The 16127-nt window shown below is 27.5% G+C and overlaps 2 protein-coding genes across 2 annotated transcripts; one reads left to right on the forward strand and one right to left on the reverse strand.

Annotated features, from left to right (window-relative positions):
• Positions 1-220: 220 nt before the first annotated feature.
• On the forward strand, positions 221-2354 carry LOC110652728 (allene oxide synthase). The gene has a single exon (XM_058133135.1). It carries the CDS (start codon positions 447-449, stop codon positions 2019-2021), a length of 1575 nt encoding a protein of 524 aa, XP_057989118.1. The 5' UTR covers positions 221-446; the 3' UTR covers positions 2022-2354.
• A 9345-nt stretch (positions 2355-11699) lies between these two features.
• On the reverse strand, positions 11700-15746 carry LOC110657575 (wall-associated receptor kinase-like 14). The gene is made up of 3 exons (XM_021814815.2): positions 14661-15746; positions 13242-13313; positions 11700-13079 (listed from the first exon to the last, which is right to left on the reverse strand). The coding sequence occupies exons 1-3, from the start codon at positions 15352-15354 to the stop codon at positions 11836-11838; spliced, it is 2010 nt and encodes a 669-aa protein (XP_021670507.2). The 5' UTR covers positions 15355-15746; the 3' UTR covers positions 11700-11835.
• Positions 15747-16127: the final 381 nt, after the last annotated feature.

Here is a 16127-nt window from a genome sequence, read left to right on the forward strand (position 1 = left end):
TTAGAATATACAGTAATTAAAAATACCCTTTAGTTAAAGTCTAAGAGATTATAAATGAAATTAAGCTCATATAATAAAATAATTGAATAATTGAAAAGGCCATGGACGGAACACATGGGAACGTAAACAAGAAACACGGAAGGGAGATAGTCTTGGGAGGACCAGTTGAGAAAAAGAAAAAAAAAAAAAAAAAAAGGCCCAAGCACCTTAATTCTAAAATAAAATAAATAAACAAATAATGCATGCCTTCCACGATTCTTTACCAGAGAGCATAACAAGCTTTTTCAGGACAATGCTCCCCACCACTATAAATAACGAGAGACCCTCACCCTCCATTTACTCGCCCAATCATCAATTTTCTACATTTTATACTCATACCAATCTTCCAAGTACCTGAAATATCTCTAAGCTACATAGCTCCGTAAGGCTACTACTTCACTACCAACATGGCTTCCTCAGTTCTGCCTTCTCCTTCCTTGCAATCTCAATTTATGTCGTTGAGAAGCTCAACTAAGCCTTACTCTCGACGATCCTCTCTCTCTCCAATCAAGGCCTCTGTGTCTGAAAAACCATCTATAGGTATCTCGTCGCCAACTGTTTCACCAACTGATTCTTCCAAACTTCCGCTTCTCAAAATCCCCGGCGATTATGGCCTCCCTTTTATCGGTCCCATCAATGATCGACTTGATTATTTCTATAAACAAGGCAAAGAAGAGTACTTCAAATCCAGAGCTCAAAAGTACCAGTCAACGGTGTTCAGAGCCAACATGCCTCCTGGTCCTTTCATCTCTTCCAATCCACACGTGGTCGTCGTGCTTGATGGGAAGAGCTTTTCTGTTCTTTTCGACGTAACTAAGGTCGAAAAGAAAGATCTTTTTACTGGTACCTTCATGCCCTCCACAGAGCTCACCGGCGGCTACAGAATTCTTTCATACCTTGACCCGTCTGAGCCGAAGCATACCCAACTCAAGAATTTCTTGTTCTATCTTTTGAAGTCTCGCCGCGATCATGTAATCCCTGAGTTCAGCTCGACTTATACCGGACTGTTTGAGAGTCTGGAGAAGGATCTCGCGTCTAAGGGTAAAGTCAATTTCAACAATCCCGGCGAACAAGCGGCCTTTAGCTTCTTGGGTCGGAGTTATTTCGGTGTAAACCCTGTGGATACTAAGATCGGGACTGACGGACCCACTCTGATAGCTAAATGGGTATTATTTCAACTTGCTCCTATACTCACACTTGGCCTTCCGGCATTTCTTGAAGAGCCCACCATCCACACCTTCCGTCTCCCTGCTTTTCTCGTCAAGAAAGATTACAAGCGACTCTACGATTACTTCTACTCCTCCGCCGGATCCCTACTTGACGAGGCTGAGAAGATGGGTATCTCGCGAGAAGAAGCCTGTCACAATATCCTTTTCGCGACGTGCTTTAATACCTTTGGCGGCCTTAAGATCTTCTTCCCCAACATACTCAAGTGGATCGGCCGTGCTGGAGTCAAGCTCCATACCCAACTAGCCCAAGAGATCAGATCAGTCATTAAATCCAACGGTGGGGAGATCACGATGGCTGCTCTAGAACAGATGCCACTGATGAAATCCGCCGTCTACGAAGCGTTCCGTATCGAACCGCCAGTACCAGCACAGTATGGTAAAGCAAAGCGTGACTTGATCATTGAAAGCCACGACGCTGCGTATGAAGTAAAAGAAGGCGAGATGATATTCGGGTACCAACCTTTTGCAACCAAAGATCCGAAAATATTCGACACCCCCGACGAGTACGTGCCGGATCGATTCGTGGGGGAGGGAGAAAAGTTGTTGCAACACGTGCTGTGGTCAAACGGGCCTGAGACAGATCATCCAACGGTGGGAAATAAACAATGCGCGGGTAAAGATTTCGTGGTACTTATCTCCCGACTTTTCGTGGTTGAATTATTTCGACGATACGACTCGTTTGAAATTGAAGTTGGGTCGTCGCCATTGGGGTCTTCCATCACGATTACGTCTTTGAAGAGAGCAAGTTTTTAGGACAGCTCATTTTGTGTTATAATAATAAAAATTAGGGAAATTTTCCCTAAAAAAATTATGGGATGTCGCAGGTTCGCTAATGTAATAATTGCTCGAAAATTTCCATGTGAGCATTGATGTGTGAGCATTGCTTCTATCATTATCATGTATCATATTCATGGGCAGTGGAGATGGGGCGGTGGAAGGGCCCTTTGCTTCTATCATTATCATTTATCATATTCATGGGCCGTGGAGATGGGTTGGTGGGATGCTTTTAATTAGTGAAATGGTTTTTATTTTGCCAAGGTTGTTTCCCTCCTACCAATAAAATTAATTTTCTTTTCTTTTCAGAAAGAGTTGGCAAAAGTTTGAATTTATAGGCTTTAAATTCAATTATGTTTTATATTTATTAAAAAAATTTAATTTATCTCATTTTTAATTTTTTTAATAAATTAAAATTAAAATTAAAAATTTTAAATTAATTTATATAAAAAATTAAAAATAAATTAAATTAATTTTTTTAAATAAATATAAGGGCTAAATTCAAATATTATGGTATAAGAGTATGAGACCAAAATGATTGGTGGATATTTGATAAAGGAAATATACTCAATCTAGTCTAGGCAAATAGGGTATTTTGTGCACGTTTAAGATTTATTTGGAATTTTTTTTTTTAAACTTTAGTATTTAACGGTACTTTACGGTTATGAAATGATGGTCCCTTTGATATTAATTTTATTCCCATTAAAGTAGTTTTTCTGGTTGATGTGTAAGAAATCCGGTTGGCCTTACGACGTGCAAAAAGTGCTACAATAAATAACATCACTTGTGACCCTAACAGCTACGAATTATTAGCTATTTAATCAGTAATTAAGAAAAAATCACAAATATTTCTATTGTAATATCTATATATTTAAAATATTTGATTATAAATTTAAAATTTTCTAATAAATTAGTGATAATTTAATTTGTTTTATTTATTATTTATTAATTAATTTAAATTCATTGTAAAATTTGCAAATTTTTTAACTATAATAGAATTATAAATATAATAAAATTTTGCATATCACTCTAATTACATAATATTTCTTATTTGACTCCAGAAAGATAACATCCTAACTCCACTACTGATTTTTTTTAAGCTACAATATGTTGTATTTATTGGAGAAAAAAATGAAAAAGGGAGATATATATGCAGTCCCTATATGGGAAATTATATAATGAATCAATTATTTTATATAGGTAATCCTATATGAAATGACAAACTAATCATGGAGTAATAATCAAGTTAAAATGAGTCTTATAAAATTAAATTTTATCTATATATTAAAAATAATTTCATTTTTCTAAATTATAATTATCTTTTTATGCTTAATTGTCCTTACATGATTGATTTATCATTTCATGTCAAATGCTGACATAAAATCACAATTGTACCATATAATATCTCGTACATATTGGATGTAATGTAATTTGTCTCGATAAATAAATAAACGATAAATAAAGAAAAATTAAAATGTGGAAATTTTGAATAAATTTTAAAAATATTTCTTTGTTTATATATAAATTTTTAGATTTTTTTAAATATTTAATGTAAATATTATTTATATATTTTTGACATGAATTACTTAAATATTTTATATCATACATCTATTTACTCAAAATTTTAATATAAAATATTTAAGTAATTTTATTTTTATAGAAAATATAAATATTACTTACATATAGATTTAGACAACTTTGCAAAACAATAACCCTCTAATAGGGAAGCATTCGGTCGGTTCGGTACTCTAAAAATCAAAAAATTGAATCATTTAAAAAAGTAAACTGAATCAAAGTGATTATTTAAGAATAATCAAACCAAACTAAATCGAAAAATAATGGTTTTGTTCAGTTTCATTGCATTAATCTAAAAATATTTTAGGTTAATTTCAATTCTCTGGACTGGATTTGAATGGATAAGAGCCTTGAGATTTATGCATCTTAACCTAAAAAATTACTTAGGTCATTTTACTATTTGGTTTAATCAATTTTATTGATTTTAATCAATAAAAAATCGAACTGAACCGAACAAAATCGAAAACTAAATATATTAAAAGTTTCAAACCGAACTGCACCAATAGAATTAAAAAAGTAAACTGATGAAATCGAAATATCTAGGTTTTGTTTGATTTTTTTAGTTCACACTAAAAATTGTTCAAGCCTATTCTGTATTTAGATGTATGGAAAATAGGGGGATAATTAGGGGAAAATAAAGAAAGATGAACAGTTTCTTTTATTTGGAAAATAAGAAAAATAAAAAAATAAATATTGTTTTTCTCTAATTTAAGAAAAAAAAAAAAAGTTCTCCTGTAAGATGGTCCAACGTGTTGTGATTGAAATGGAAATGTTAAGCATTGGATTGCTGTAGCTCATAATATCCAAATCAAGTGGGTCTAACCCTATCAAATTTGTTGACTTCACTGGCTAGACCACAATCTTATCCGCTTAAACCTTTGTTTTTACGCCAATTTAACAGTTAACGCTCATCATTCCAAGTTTGAATGGAAATTCTTGATAATTGAGCATGATAATACATAATTTTTTTTTTCAGAAATAAGAATATAAAATACATTAATTATAATTATAATAAATTTATAAATATAAAATAAGTAAAAATATAATAATTTTTCTAATTAGCAGATTAAATTTAAACTTTTATGTGTATTATTTATTTTATTTAAAATTTTTTAATTTTAAATAATTTAATTAAGAAAGAGAAAATAAAAAAGAGAGATGATTTAAATTAAAAATTATCAGTTATCAAATCACTTGACCTATAATGTGGCAAAATTTAAAATTCACTAGTTAAATTATAAATTTTGGATAATTTTTTTTTAATTTTGGAAGATATAATTAAATTATTTAAAATTAAAATTTTTAAATAAAATGAACAATAAATACAAAAGTTTGTATTTATTTTTGACAATTAGTTATTCTTTTTTAAATCACTATTTCCTTATTTAGAAATTAGAATTTCATAAAAATTTAATTAATTTTTTTTGTCAATTATCATATCTAAAAACTTAATAGGTAAAAAGAATTTAATTTTTAAAAAATATTATCTAAAAAAATCATAAAAATAATATGATTATATGAGAATTAAATTAATTTTTTTTATAATTTTTTTTTCTCAAACGAATTCTATATGAAAAAAATACCCTCTCATCCCAATCAATCTTTATTCTTTCTTAAATTTTAAGTGTATCTGATCTACGTAAATCTTCTCTCTATAAATATAGATGATACCTTTCTATAAATAAAAAAAAATAAATTGTTTTATATGCTATTTATTAATTGGTCAAGAATTTGTGAGCATGGATTCGACGTGGAGGCGGTGGACGGGCCCTTTGCTTCCATTATTATCATTTATCATGTTCATGTGTAGTGAAGATGATTAGGACGTTTTTATTTACTAAAATGGGGTTGATTTTGCTATGGCTGTCTCCCTTTCAACATAATTATTAATTTCGGATAAATTGGTTGGTTGGATTAATAAATTAATTAATTAATTTAAATTTAATTTAAATTTATAATTAAATAAGATAAAAATTATTTAGTGTGATTCGATAATTGAATTAATGTGACTCGATTAACTTATAGTTGAATTAATAAATTGATATAAATAATTTGATTTAGTCGATTTAATTAATTAATAAAATTAATATTTTTTTAATATTAGTAAGATAAATTAAACTTAAAATTTTATAAAAAAATTTTAAATTTTAAATTAATTAAGTTAACTCGTTAGTTTTATACTTGTAATTTCAATATATATATATATATATTATTTTATAATAATATAATATATTTTACAAAATAAATTTTTATTTGTTTTTAACATATACTTACTATTCCATAAATATTAAAAACATAATTATGCATCTTCAAAAACTTTTTATATATTATATTACTTGAATACTTTTTATATAAATTAATTTTTTTTAAATGTGTGTTGCACGTTTTTTTATACTTGTTGTATGAATTTGTAATTTAATATTTTTAAATAACTATTTATTAATTTTTTATATAATATAATATTATTATATAATAATTTTTCATTTTTGTATTAAGTTAATAAAAATGTAAGTATATTAATAAAAATAAAAAAATTATAAAAGTAAAATTTATTATGAAAATTTTATTATTATAACATAATTTTATAACTAGTGTTTTATAAATATATGAATTTAACTATTTGTTATTTTGTTGGTTCATATATTTTAATGTTAAATTTCTACAATAATGAAGTGTTAAGTTTATCGAGACTAATTAACTTTTAACATTTTATAATTTTTATAAAACATATATTATTAGAGTGAAAAATATAAACTTTTTTCAACTTTATTTAAGAGTTTATATATATATATATAATAATAAAATAAATTTAATTTGATATAATTTTATATAATATTAATTTTTTTATTTCTTATTATTTTCATTTAATTTTTAATTTTATTTGTTAAAATTAATTGTGAACACCCATATCAATTAATATTGATATTATTAATTTTTATTCGATATATAATATCTTAAAAAAAATTTAAAATAAGATTGATAAATATATTAATACTAATAAATTAATAATTAAAATTTTTTTATATAAAAATTAAAATCTATGGTCATAGAATAAAAAATATTGACATTAGTATATTATTATTTTTAATTGAAATAATTATAGTGAAAAATGTATAAACAATTATTCGATTTATAGTAAAATATTTTGTCAAATAAACTTATAACATACTTTTAAATTAAATTTTTTATAATTATTTTTTTAAAAGTAAATATTAAATTTTAATAAAAAAAGTTGTTAAATAAAAAAAATTCTATTGAATGATGTAATACTTATATTCATATAAAAATTGAACTCTTTTTATACTAAATATAATTTGTGTTTATATTTAAATATAAACTTATTAAATTAAAATAACAATTCAATATTCAAAATATGATTTTTAATTTTTTTTACGTATTCATTATTTGTTACGTTAAAATAAGATTATTATATTAAAAAATAATTATGTTTTTTTTTACATGTACTCATATTAATATTTTTAAATTTTTAATAATGCACCTTTTTTAAATAAAAAATTAGTATTATAAATTTTAGTCATCATATTAATTTTATAATTAAACAAAAAATTTAAATAATACATTATCTATTCAATTTTTTTCATATATATAATTTATTTTATATGTGCAATCGTATGTTATTTAAAACTTTTAGATTCATATAATTTTATTATATATTATATATTATAATTAAATATTTTTTATAAATCAATGAATATTAATATTTTTATAATATTTTTTCGTTGTTGCATATATATATATATATATATATATATATATATATATATATATATATATATATATATTAATGCAATGATTAAGAATTTTAGAAATATATATACAATTAAAAATATAAACTTATTTTATGTGAAATATTTTTTTAATGAAATCATAAGAAATTAAATTAAATGAAAATTTTAAAAAATTAATAAAATAATTCATATATTTAGCTAATAAAAATTAATTTTTTATTCATTTATGTAAATTTAAATATTATTGTATTAAAATATTTTTTCATAAATAATTATAATTAAGATAGAGATAAAATTTCATTAAAATTCATTAAAAAGTTATTCATATAAATAAAATACTTTTTATTTTTGTAAGTAATATAAATCATGAAAGTATTTTTATAAAATTTTATTTTAAATTACATTATAATAAATATTTAATTAAGTAAAATTTAAATACAAGTAGTATTAAGAATTTTAGATTTATATGAACTTTAATATTATATAGATAATTAAATTTTAAATCATAATAATTTTAAATTTATATAAATTCTAAAATTAAATTAAATAATAAAAAATATAATTATAAATATGAAGGGCAATTTGGGTAAAGTCAATGTTCCACCCTCTCTTCACACATTTATATTTTATATAGATTTTAAAAAACACTATTAAATTTTATATAAATATAATTTAATAAATGTTAAAGTTTAATTTTAAATAATTAAAATTTAATTAATTAATTTTACTTATTTATTTATAGTAATAATTGTTATATTTAATTAATTTATATATATTTCAATAATTTTTAATGATAAACTTATTGAACCATTGATCACTAATTAAATCATTGATCTATCATTTCAATCCCTTCGCTGAATCAATCTCTAAATTAGATTTAACAACATTGCTTTTGACTAATAAAATTAAAATTAGTATTTGTTTTTTCCAAAAGAGTTGGTAAAAATTTAAATCTCTATACAGAGTTGCACCAAAGGAAGTACAAGAGGAGTGAAAAAAACTGATTTAGGAGGGGGCAGTTTCTTTTCTTCTTTTCTGATAATCTCAAAGGCAAGCTCATAGATGGGAAGAGACTTTTTCTGCTTGGTTTCCTCGTAGATACCAATCAATGGCCTATTATCTGGTGAGACCAAAATGATTGATGGATATTTGATAAAGGAAATATGCTCAATCTAGTCTAGGCAAATAGGTTTATGAGTTTTTGGTTAATGTAATAGGTCAATTTTAAAGGAAAAAAAAAAATGTTGTTTCGTGATGATGACTGTAACCATGTGCCCATTTGCACTTTTAAATAATGTGGTCCATTTGATATTTATTTTATAATATACATAAATTAAAAATTTAAATCAAGCACAATAATTTAATTGATTTTTTTTTATTTTAAAAGGACTATCTTTCGTGGTATAATCTATCAATTGTAATTGAATTTTTATGCCTTTATTAAATAAAGAAAATTTAAATTTAATTTGTGGGTCAATTTTATTTAAATTTTGATAATTTATGGTTATTTTAAGGGTTTTTTTATAAGAAATTTATTTATTATCTAAAAATAAAATATATTTCATACCTCAATTATTTATGGCAAACTCTAAATATTTAAATTTTAAGAAGGAAAATTCACAAAGGAGACAGTTATTCAAAGATTTAATTAAGAAATTATTAATATGAAATAATTAAAAAACTATAAATAAATCAAGTATAAATGATTTAAATAAAAAATAGAAAAATACAATTATTTATAAATAAAACAGAAAAAAACGGGTAAATAGAAAAAGAGCTATCAATTTACAAATGTGCCACTATTGTTTTTCTCAATTTATTTATAATAACTATTTGTTGGCTTGTGGCTACTGATTTTCATGTCGTATGATTAGGGCTGAGCATTCGTTTTAAATCAAATCGAATTGAACTAAATCATCAAAATTAAATTAACTGAATTATCATATTTTAAAAACTGAATTGAACCGAAATGAATAAAAAATTAAATTAAATCAAACTGCTCTATTTTGATTTGATTCTGTTAGAACCGATCAGTTTTGAGTTTTGATGGATTTTTTAAATTTAGACTTGATTTTTTGATTATTTGGTATGATTTTGACCTTGATTTGAACCTAATAACTATTAATCAATAAAATTAATATATATATAATTATATATTATTCATAAATTTTTTATAAAAATAAATTAATTTAAAAATTAATAAAGTAATTTGATTCGGTTCGATTCAATCGATTTTTTCTTCAAAATTGGATCAAATCGAAATAACTGAAATTTTTAATCTCTAAAACTGAATTGAATCAAATTATCTTAAAAATCAAATCAAATTACTGAATTATGATAGTACAATTTGATTTATTTAGTTTAAACTGAATACAGCTCACACTTGCTATGACGTGGCACTTATAAATGGGCACTTAGCTTTGTGTTGGAATAGTGGGCGTTTTTGTCAAGTTTTTCTCACCATCTCAAAAAATTTCCCAAACTCTTGTCGTTTTTCTCCCTCTCTCTCGGCCATTCCTTTTTTCAAATGGGCATGGAGATTGCCATTTTCAATTCCATTGATTTTTTTTAATCAAAGATAACTAAGAACAAGCCATTAGGACGGTAAAAGAAGCTGAAACAAAGAGCAATTGCCTTAAAGGATTGAAAATGAAAGATGAGTTCCTCTCAACTACAAAAAGGATATTGTGTCAAAAAAACCTAGTAAGGACTTGATATTAGAGATGATACCCTGAGTTGATATTGAAATTGTCTCACCTTGAAGAGCTTTAATGACTACATGCATGTTCGATGATAGCTTTCCTAAACCCTTTAGCTTTAGCTACCAATAATGCTTCCATGCACGTAAGACTTTCAAGAATCAGATGATCAACTATAGCTTTGTAAATCTCGCAAGACCTGCCACAAGGTGTAGTTTTGGTGATTCGTGGCTATGGCTGCAATTGCAACTTCGTTTCTTTTCTAAATTTCATTCCTTCATTTTCAAAACTAAAATTTTATAAAAAATTCAATTTCATTGATTTTTTTTTTATCAATTCTCATGTTGAAAATAAAAAAATTCACTTAACAAAAAAATCAAACATGATTGTATAAAAATTTAATTGAATTTTTTTAACAAATAATTTATTACAAGGAAGCCAATATATCAACTTTTTAAATAAAAATAAAATTATTTTTACAAGAGAAATAGGATTATGATTTAACTAAAAATCAAAAGTTGAATCAATTTGATTTGTTTATAAAACCTTACTTTTATAAAATTACTATAAATTCACACAAACTAATTGGATAACCGACACTACAAAAAAAAAAGATTTTAATAACACTTTTTTAACATTATTTTATAAATAATATTAAAATAATAAATATATCAAGTAATGTATTTTGGCATCAAGATAATATATAATATAATAAATAATATATACAATATCTTATATGATAGTAATGTAAATTAGTATAAAAATATTGTTAAACTTTAGAATATAGGATTTATAGACATTACTATATGTTTGCTGATAATTTTTATTAACAATATTTTTTAAATTTTTAACAGCAGATAAGACATGCTGTTAAAGTCTAAACTTATTATAGTGCGATGAATTAATAAATTTGTTTAAATTTAAATTAGACTATCGAGCCATATAATTAAATAAAATTAATGTAATTACGACTTAGAAACTCGAACTTAATTAGGCAGTGAATTTTGAATGTAGTTACCATTTGGATTATACCAAGATCATATATACTTTTTCCACAATATATATGTATATAAATATAAAACTATACCATGCATATCTGATCTGAGATGCAGAGAATTTAGTGTTTGTGGAAAGTCTCTCTTATTTCTTCTTCTTCATCTTCCTTTGTTGAAATTATTGAAAAATTATTCACTGTTGTTGCAAAATGTAAAATTGCTCTTGTTGCTTTGTGTTTCCTGTATGTATGGAATGATTTGATAAATCATGATTGAAAATAATCTTGATTTGATTCTACTGGTAATTGCTACTAGTAATTGTTTGGTAATAGATCAAACCGATAAATCGAATCAAATTTTTTTGATTCAGTTTGAGTCGATTTTCTCTATATTTGGGTTTGGTTCTTAAAAATTCTGCAGGTGAGGCACCAGTTTGTATCTCAAGGGTTCACTTATTTTAGACCATATATAATTGTGTCCTATATTGGTTTGTGATAAGGTGTTTGTGTTATGTAAAATTTGAGCAAATCACTTCCCTTAAACTAGCATTTGGGGTGTAGTTATTAGAATCTACCTACTTCAATGTTAGGCTACCTACAGATATATAAATTTCAGGCTTTAAATGTTCATGCTTGCGCATTTAGACGAACCTCCTTCCAGCATTATTTAAGATAGTTGGTTTATCTCAAAATTTACCTTTACAATATTCACACTAAAATTGAACCCAAGTATCGAATGAAAATCACCGAATTACAGTATTTATCCGATTGCTCGATCAGGGTGAGCTTTGTTCACTTAACCATTGATCTTGCACCGAAACAGGTGAATTGTCCTTTGCTATTTCCATTGACTCCACGCTACTGCCCTCTGTTAACAAAACTCTGCTATTTTCCACTTGAGCTTTCTTAATATCAGTGAAGCTGAGAGGCTTCTCGCTGATATTCGATGAAGAAGAGCAGGAGGTATCAGCTGATGAAGCTGTGTAATTTATTTCCTCTGAAGGTGCCCATCTACTTAGCTTTATTTGCTCTAGTTCAGCTGCAACTTCCATCATTGAAGGTCTCATGTCTCTGTGAAATGCTAGGCATCTAAATGCTAGTTCTGCCACTTTGTGTACAGAAGAAAGGGTCCAAGCATCAGTGTGGATATCAAGAAATGGATCTATAATATCATTTAATCTTCCATTTCCAATCCTATCTGTGGCAAGAGCAGCCAAATTCACTTCATTCTGGGGCCTGGAAAAGTCTACCACTTTCAGTGCTGTAATGATCTCTAGAAGAACAACCCCAAAGCTATAAACATCACTTTTATCTGAAAGATGGAAGTTCTGATGGTATTGAGGATCCAAGTACCCTGGAGTTCCCTGTGGGGCTGTTGAGATATGGGAAATTTCAGTCATACCAAGTCTAGAAAGACCAAAATCTGCAACTTTGGACCTGAAGTTGTAGTCTAAAAGTATATTGCTGGACTTTATATCTCTGTGGTATATTGGGGGGTGGATAGCAGAATGGAGATGAGCTATAGCTTGAGCAGTTTCAGCAGCAATAGTGAGGCGAACAGGCCAGGCAAGTCCATCGCCTCTTTCTCTTTGTAAATGCTGGCACAATGTTCCGTTGGGCATGAATTCATAAACAAGAATTTGTTCATCATTTTCTATAGAGCAACCTAAGAGTCGAACTAAATTGGGGTGATTCACCGATGAAATGAGCTTGATTTCATTCATGACTTGGTCAGTGCTGTCAATATCCCTATGTTTGATCCTTTTAATGGCAACCCACAAATCATTATGTAGTTTACCAGCATAAACTGTTCCATAGGCCCCTGTTCCAAGCCTTTGTTTCTCTGAAAAACTATTAGTGGCTTTCTCAATTTCCTTGTAGGGATAGATGGGAATGTTGATATCTGTCGCTTCAGCCAGGCGGAGCTTTGTGAAGCCTTTGGGTTTTGAAGTGGACCGTCTTCGAATAAAACAGCACAGGAGACCCAGAATGACCATTGAAGCTACTCCAGCAACAATTCCTGAGAAAAGATACTAACGTCTAGATTTAGGATTGAAATATTCATGTTAAGTTAAATTAAATTCTTCTTCTCTGTACAATTTACTATTAGACAATTGGCTTGCCTACTAGAATACATATAAATTTTTATTTATTTTACGTTTGGCAATAGCAAGAAATATACCTCCAACTAAAACTCCAATTCTTGTCGCTCCTCCGCATTCGCCAGATAAATATTTTGCTAGATTGCAAGAGGCTGTTCACAAAGAAAAGGAAAAAGTGAGAGATTTTGCAGAATTTTATCAAAGTCATGTAGCTAGGCAGATATACAATATGGGTAAATTCTTGTCTAAACTTGATTCACCGTGGACTCAAAATATAATTATATGGAATTCATGCATTTAATAGTTGAGCCTCGTTATGCATTTTATATCTTACATTCACATTAAATTGGGTCTACACAATAAAAATTCATATAATATAATTTTAAAAACGACTTTAATACTATATATATTACTTTTAATAAACTACTACTATTAGTTTGCACTACCTTCATTTTTTTAAAATTTTATTTAAAAATTGATTTCAAATTAATTAAGTATCAATTTAAAGAAAAATCTATTAAATTCGTTTTATAAATTCTCTTGCAAATATACTCATTAAATAAAATTTTATATATTTAATAATAAATTTATTATATATTTAATAATATTAAAATAAATTTCAATTAATATATTTAATAATATTATAAAAATTAAACCCTTACCGATTTTAAGTTTGATTCTCTCTTGATCATTTGATGGATATCAGAATTAGTTTTGACAAAACCCAGAAAGTAGTAGCTAGGTTTCTTTATGATTTATGCTTAATCAACTATTCCACCAAACACATTATACTAATTATTTTCAAGTTTGACCTTCCTCACTCAAATCTTGAAATTCATGTTGCTCTTCACCCCATTTCTATGCCTTAGCCATGAGCTGCTCCTTTGTCAGCATATGATTTTTTTTTTTCCCTATGTCTATAAATAATTATTAATTTTTTTATTTAAAAGGAAGAAAATAAATATTGGAATATTAATATATATGCAGCAGCCACGATGAGTCACTTCAACAAGTCTAATTTTATTCTCAAATGCAATCTCATGTAGTTGGACCTGTAGATTCTACATACAAGTGGCTATATTTTATAATAACTCAAGGCCTAGGGCCCCCAAGAAGCGTGCTAGATTAGGGTACCTAGCACCCTGCATTGTTATCATTTCTCATTCCTTTTTTCTAATTAGGAAAAAAAAATTAAATAATAATAATAATAATAATAATAAATAATTATGAATTAGAATTTGGTCTATTTGATTAGCTTGACTTCCATTCAATGATTAATCGGTTGCGTCCGTAACTTTGATTTAATGATTAAAACTATATTACTCGTTTAATAGAATTAAATTTAAATATTTACCTCTCTAATTTTCCTATCTGCCGCTTAGAGTGAGTGATTATGATGAGATGTTGATGTGCTATTAATCTCAAGTAATTCTTAGAGTTGGAGCATATTAACAGCTTAAACTTGATTATGTTGAGAACTACAAATAGAATTAGCTAACCTTTCCGGCAGCCGGCACCGGCTGCATATCCATCACCGATGAATCCATCTTTGCACTGACACCGATATCCTGGTCCAGCAGGACTTACAAATCCATTACAAGTGGAATGGTCGGAACAATGGCAATTCCCTGGAAGCCACCATCCAAGGTCCATCACCTGAACATCCAACGACGTAACACCGGAAGTGATAGAGTAGTTGGATGATATCGATGACAAAAGAGACCGGCACTGGCTAAGCTGACTACTTTTGTAAAAGAAACCATCCTTAGTTAGATTGAAAAGGCAATTTAAGCTGCTGTTTTTTGAGCAATTAACAGACTGGAAATGGGTCTCCACGCTGATGGCAGGTATACTGCATGGGAGGACGTCCCTGGAGGAGCAGTTATTCAATAGAATTGCGTTAGTTGATGTGGGTGCGAAGTTGCTGGTAAATAGATTTTGGAAGGATTGGACTGAACGGTTGCATTGGGGTTGAACGTTGATTCTTATTTTATCTTGGGTTATATATTGGACGAGAAACTCATTATTGACAAGGATTTCACCATTTCTGCTGCAATTTAATTGAATTTTGCAGCCAGAGGAGAATCCAAAAGGGTAAGGAAGATGTTTGGAACCACAAGTATAGTTGCACCAGATGGAAGCATGAGCTGCAGTTATTGAAAGAATGAAGATTGAAGAGAAGACAAAGATCATATTTTCAGGTTTTGGCCTCGAAGTGAACCAACAGGAATTGATCAGATATAAGGAAAATAAGTGGATGGGTTGAGAGTAATGAAAAGGAAAGAGAGATCAACTGTAACACTACATATGATTCTGCGTTCACGATAAATCGAACTGAAGATTGAAATTCTTGCTTGGAAGACTGAAATTTTGTGCTGACTCGAAAGAATTAAGAACTAAAACATGAAAAGATGAGGTAGTGGCAAGAAGGGAAAGTGATTTATTTGTCGAGAGTGTTCGCAATATGATGCAAGTTTTGATATTGATTGACATGAATTCACAACTAATATGAGAAATAAACCAACGAATCTACTTATGTGGAGAGATGGCGAGAGAAAGAGTTTCTTCTTTTCACACTCCTTTTGTCGTCTATTTCATACTTCTGTTGATGAAATAGACGGCCTTTCTATATGACCAAAAATGTCCCATATCATCCTTTCCCCCCTTCTAGCTATGGTGATGAACTTTTCCAATTTAATCAGATTGGCCATTCAAGTCCAAAATTAGTAGATTTGTTAATTCGAATATAAGCATAATAAATTTATAGCATTCCTAAACTAAATAGGAATATAATACCTAAATCCTAAACTAATAAGGAATAAAACTCCTAGAAAGTAAAGGAAACAAATCCCATAATAGCTAAAATACTAAAATTAAGTAGGAAATAAAATAAGTCAATCTGAGTAAATAGATCTCAATGTCAACACAGACAAATCGTGTTGTGAGGGAGCTTTACACATAGGGAT

The sequence above is a fragment of the Hevea brasiliensis genome, chromosome 2 (assembly GCF_030052815.1).
Source record: "Hevea brasiliensis isolate MT/VB/25A 57/8 chromosome 2, ASM3005281v1, whole genome shotgun sequence".
NCBI classification, from domain to species: Eukaryota; Viridiplantae; Streptophyta; class Magnoliopsida; order Malpighiales; family Euphorbiaceae; genus Hevea; species Hevea brasiliensis.

Excerpts from the sequence above, each read along its gene's own strand:
- LOC110652728 (XM_058133135.1), top strand. The coding sequence starts at position 447 with ATGGCTTCCTCAGTTCTGCCTTCTCCTTCCTTGCAATCTCAATTTATG.
- LOC110657575 (XM_021814815.2), bottom strand. The coding sequence starts at position 15,354 with ATGATCTTTGTCTTCTCTTCAATCTTCATTCTTTCAATAACTGCAGCT. Across the intron at positions 13,314-14,660 it reads CGGTGCCGGCTGCCGGAAAG|CCTCTTGCAATCTAGCAAAA; the intron begins GTTAGCTAATTC and ends CTTTGTGAACAG. Across the intron at positions 13,080-13,241 it reads AATTGGAGTTTTAGTTGGAG|GAATTGTTGCTGGAGTAGCT; the intron begins GTATATTTCTTG and ends ATCTTTTCTCAG.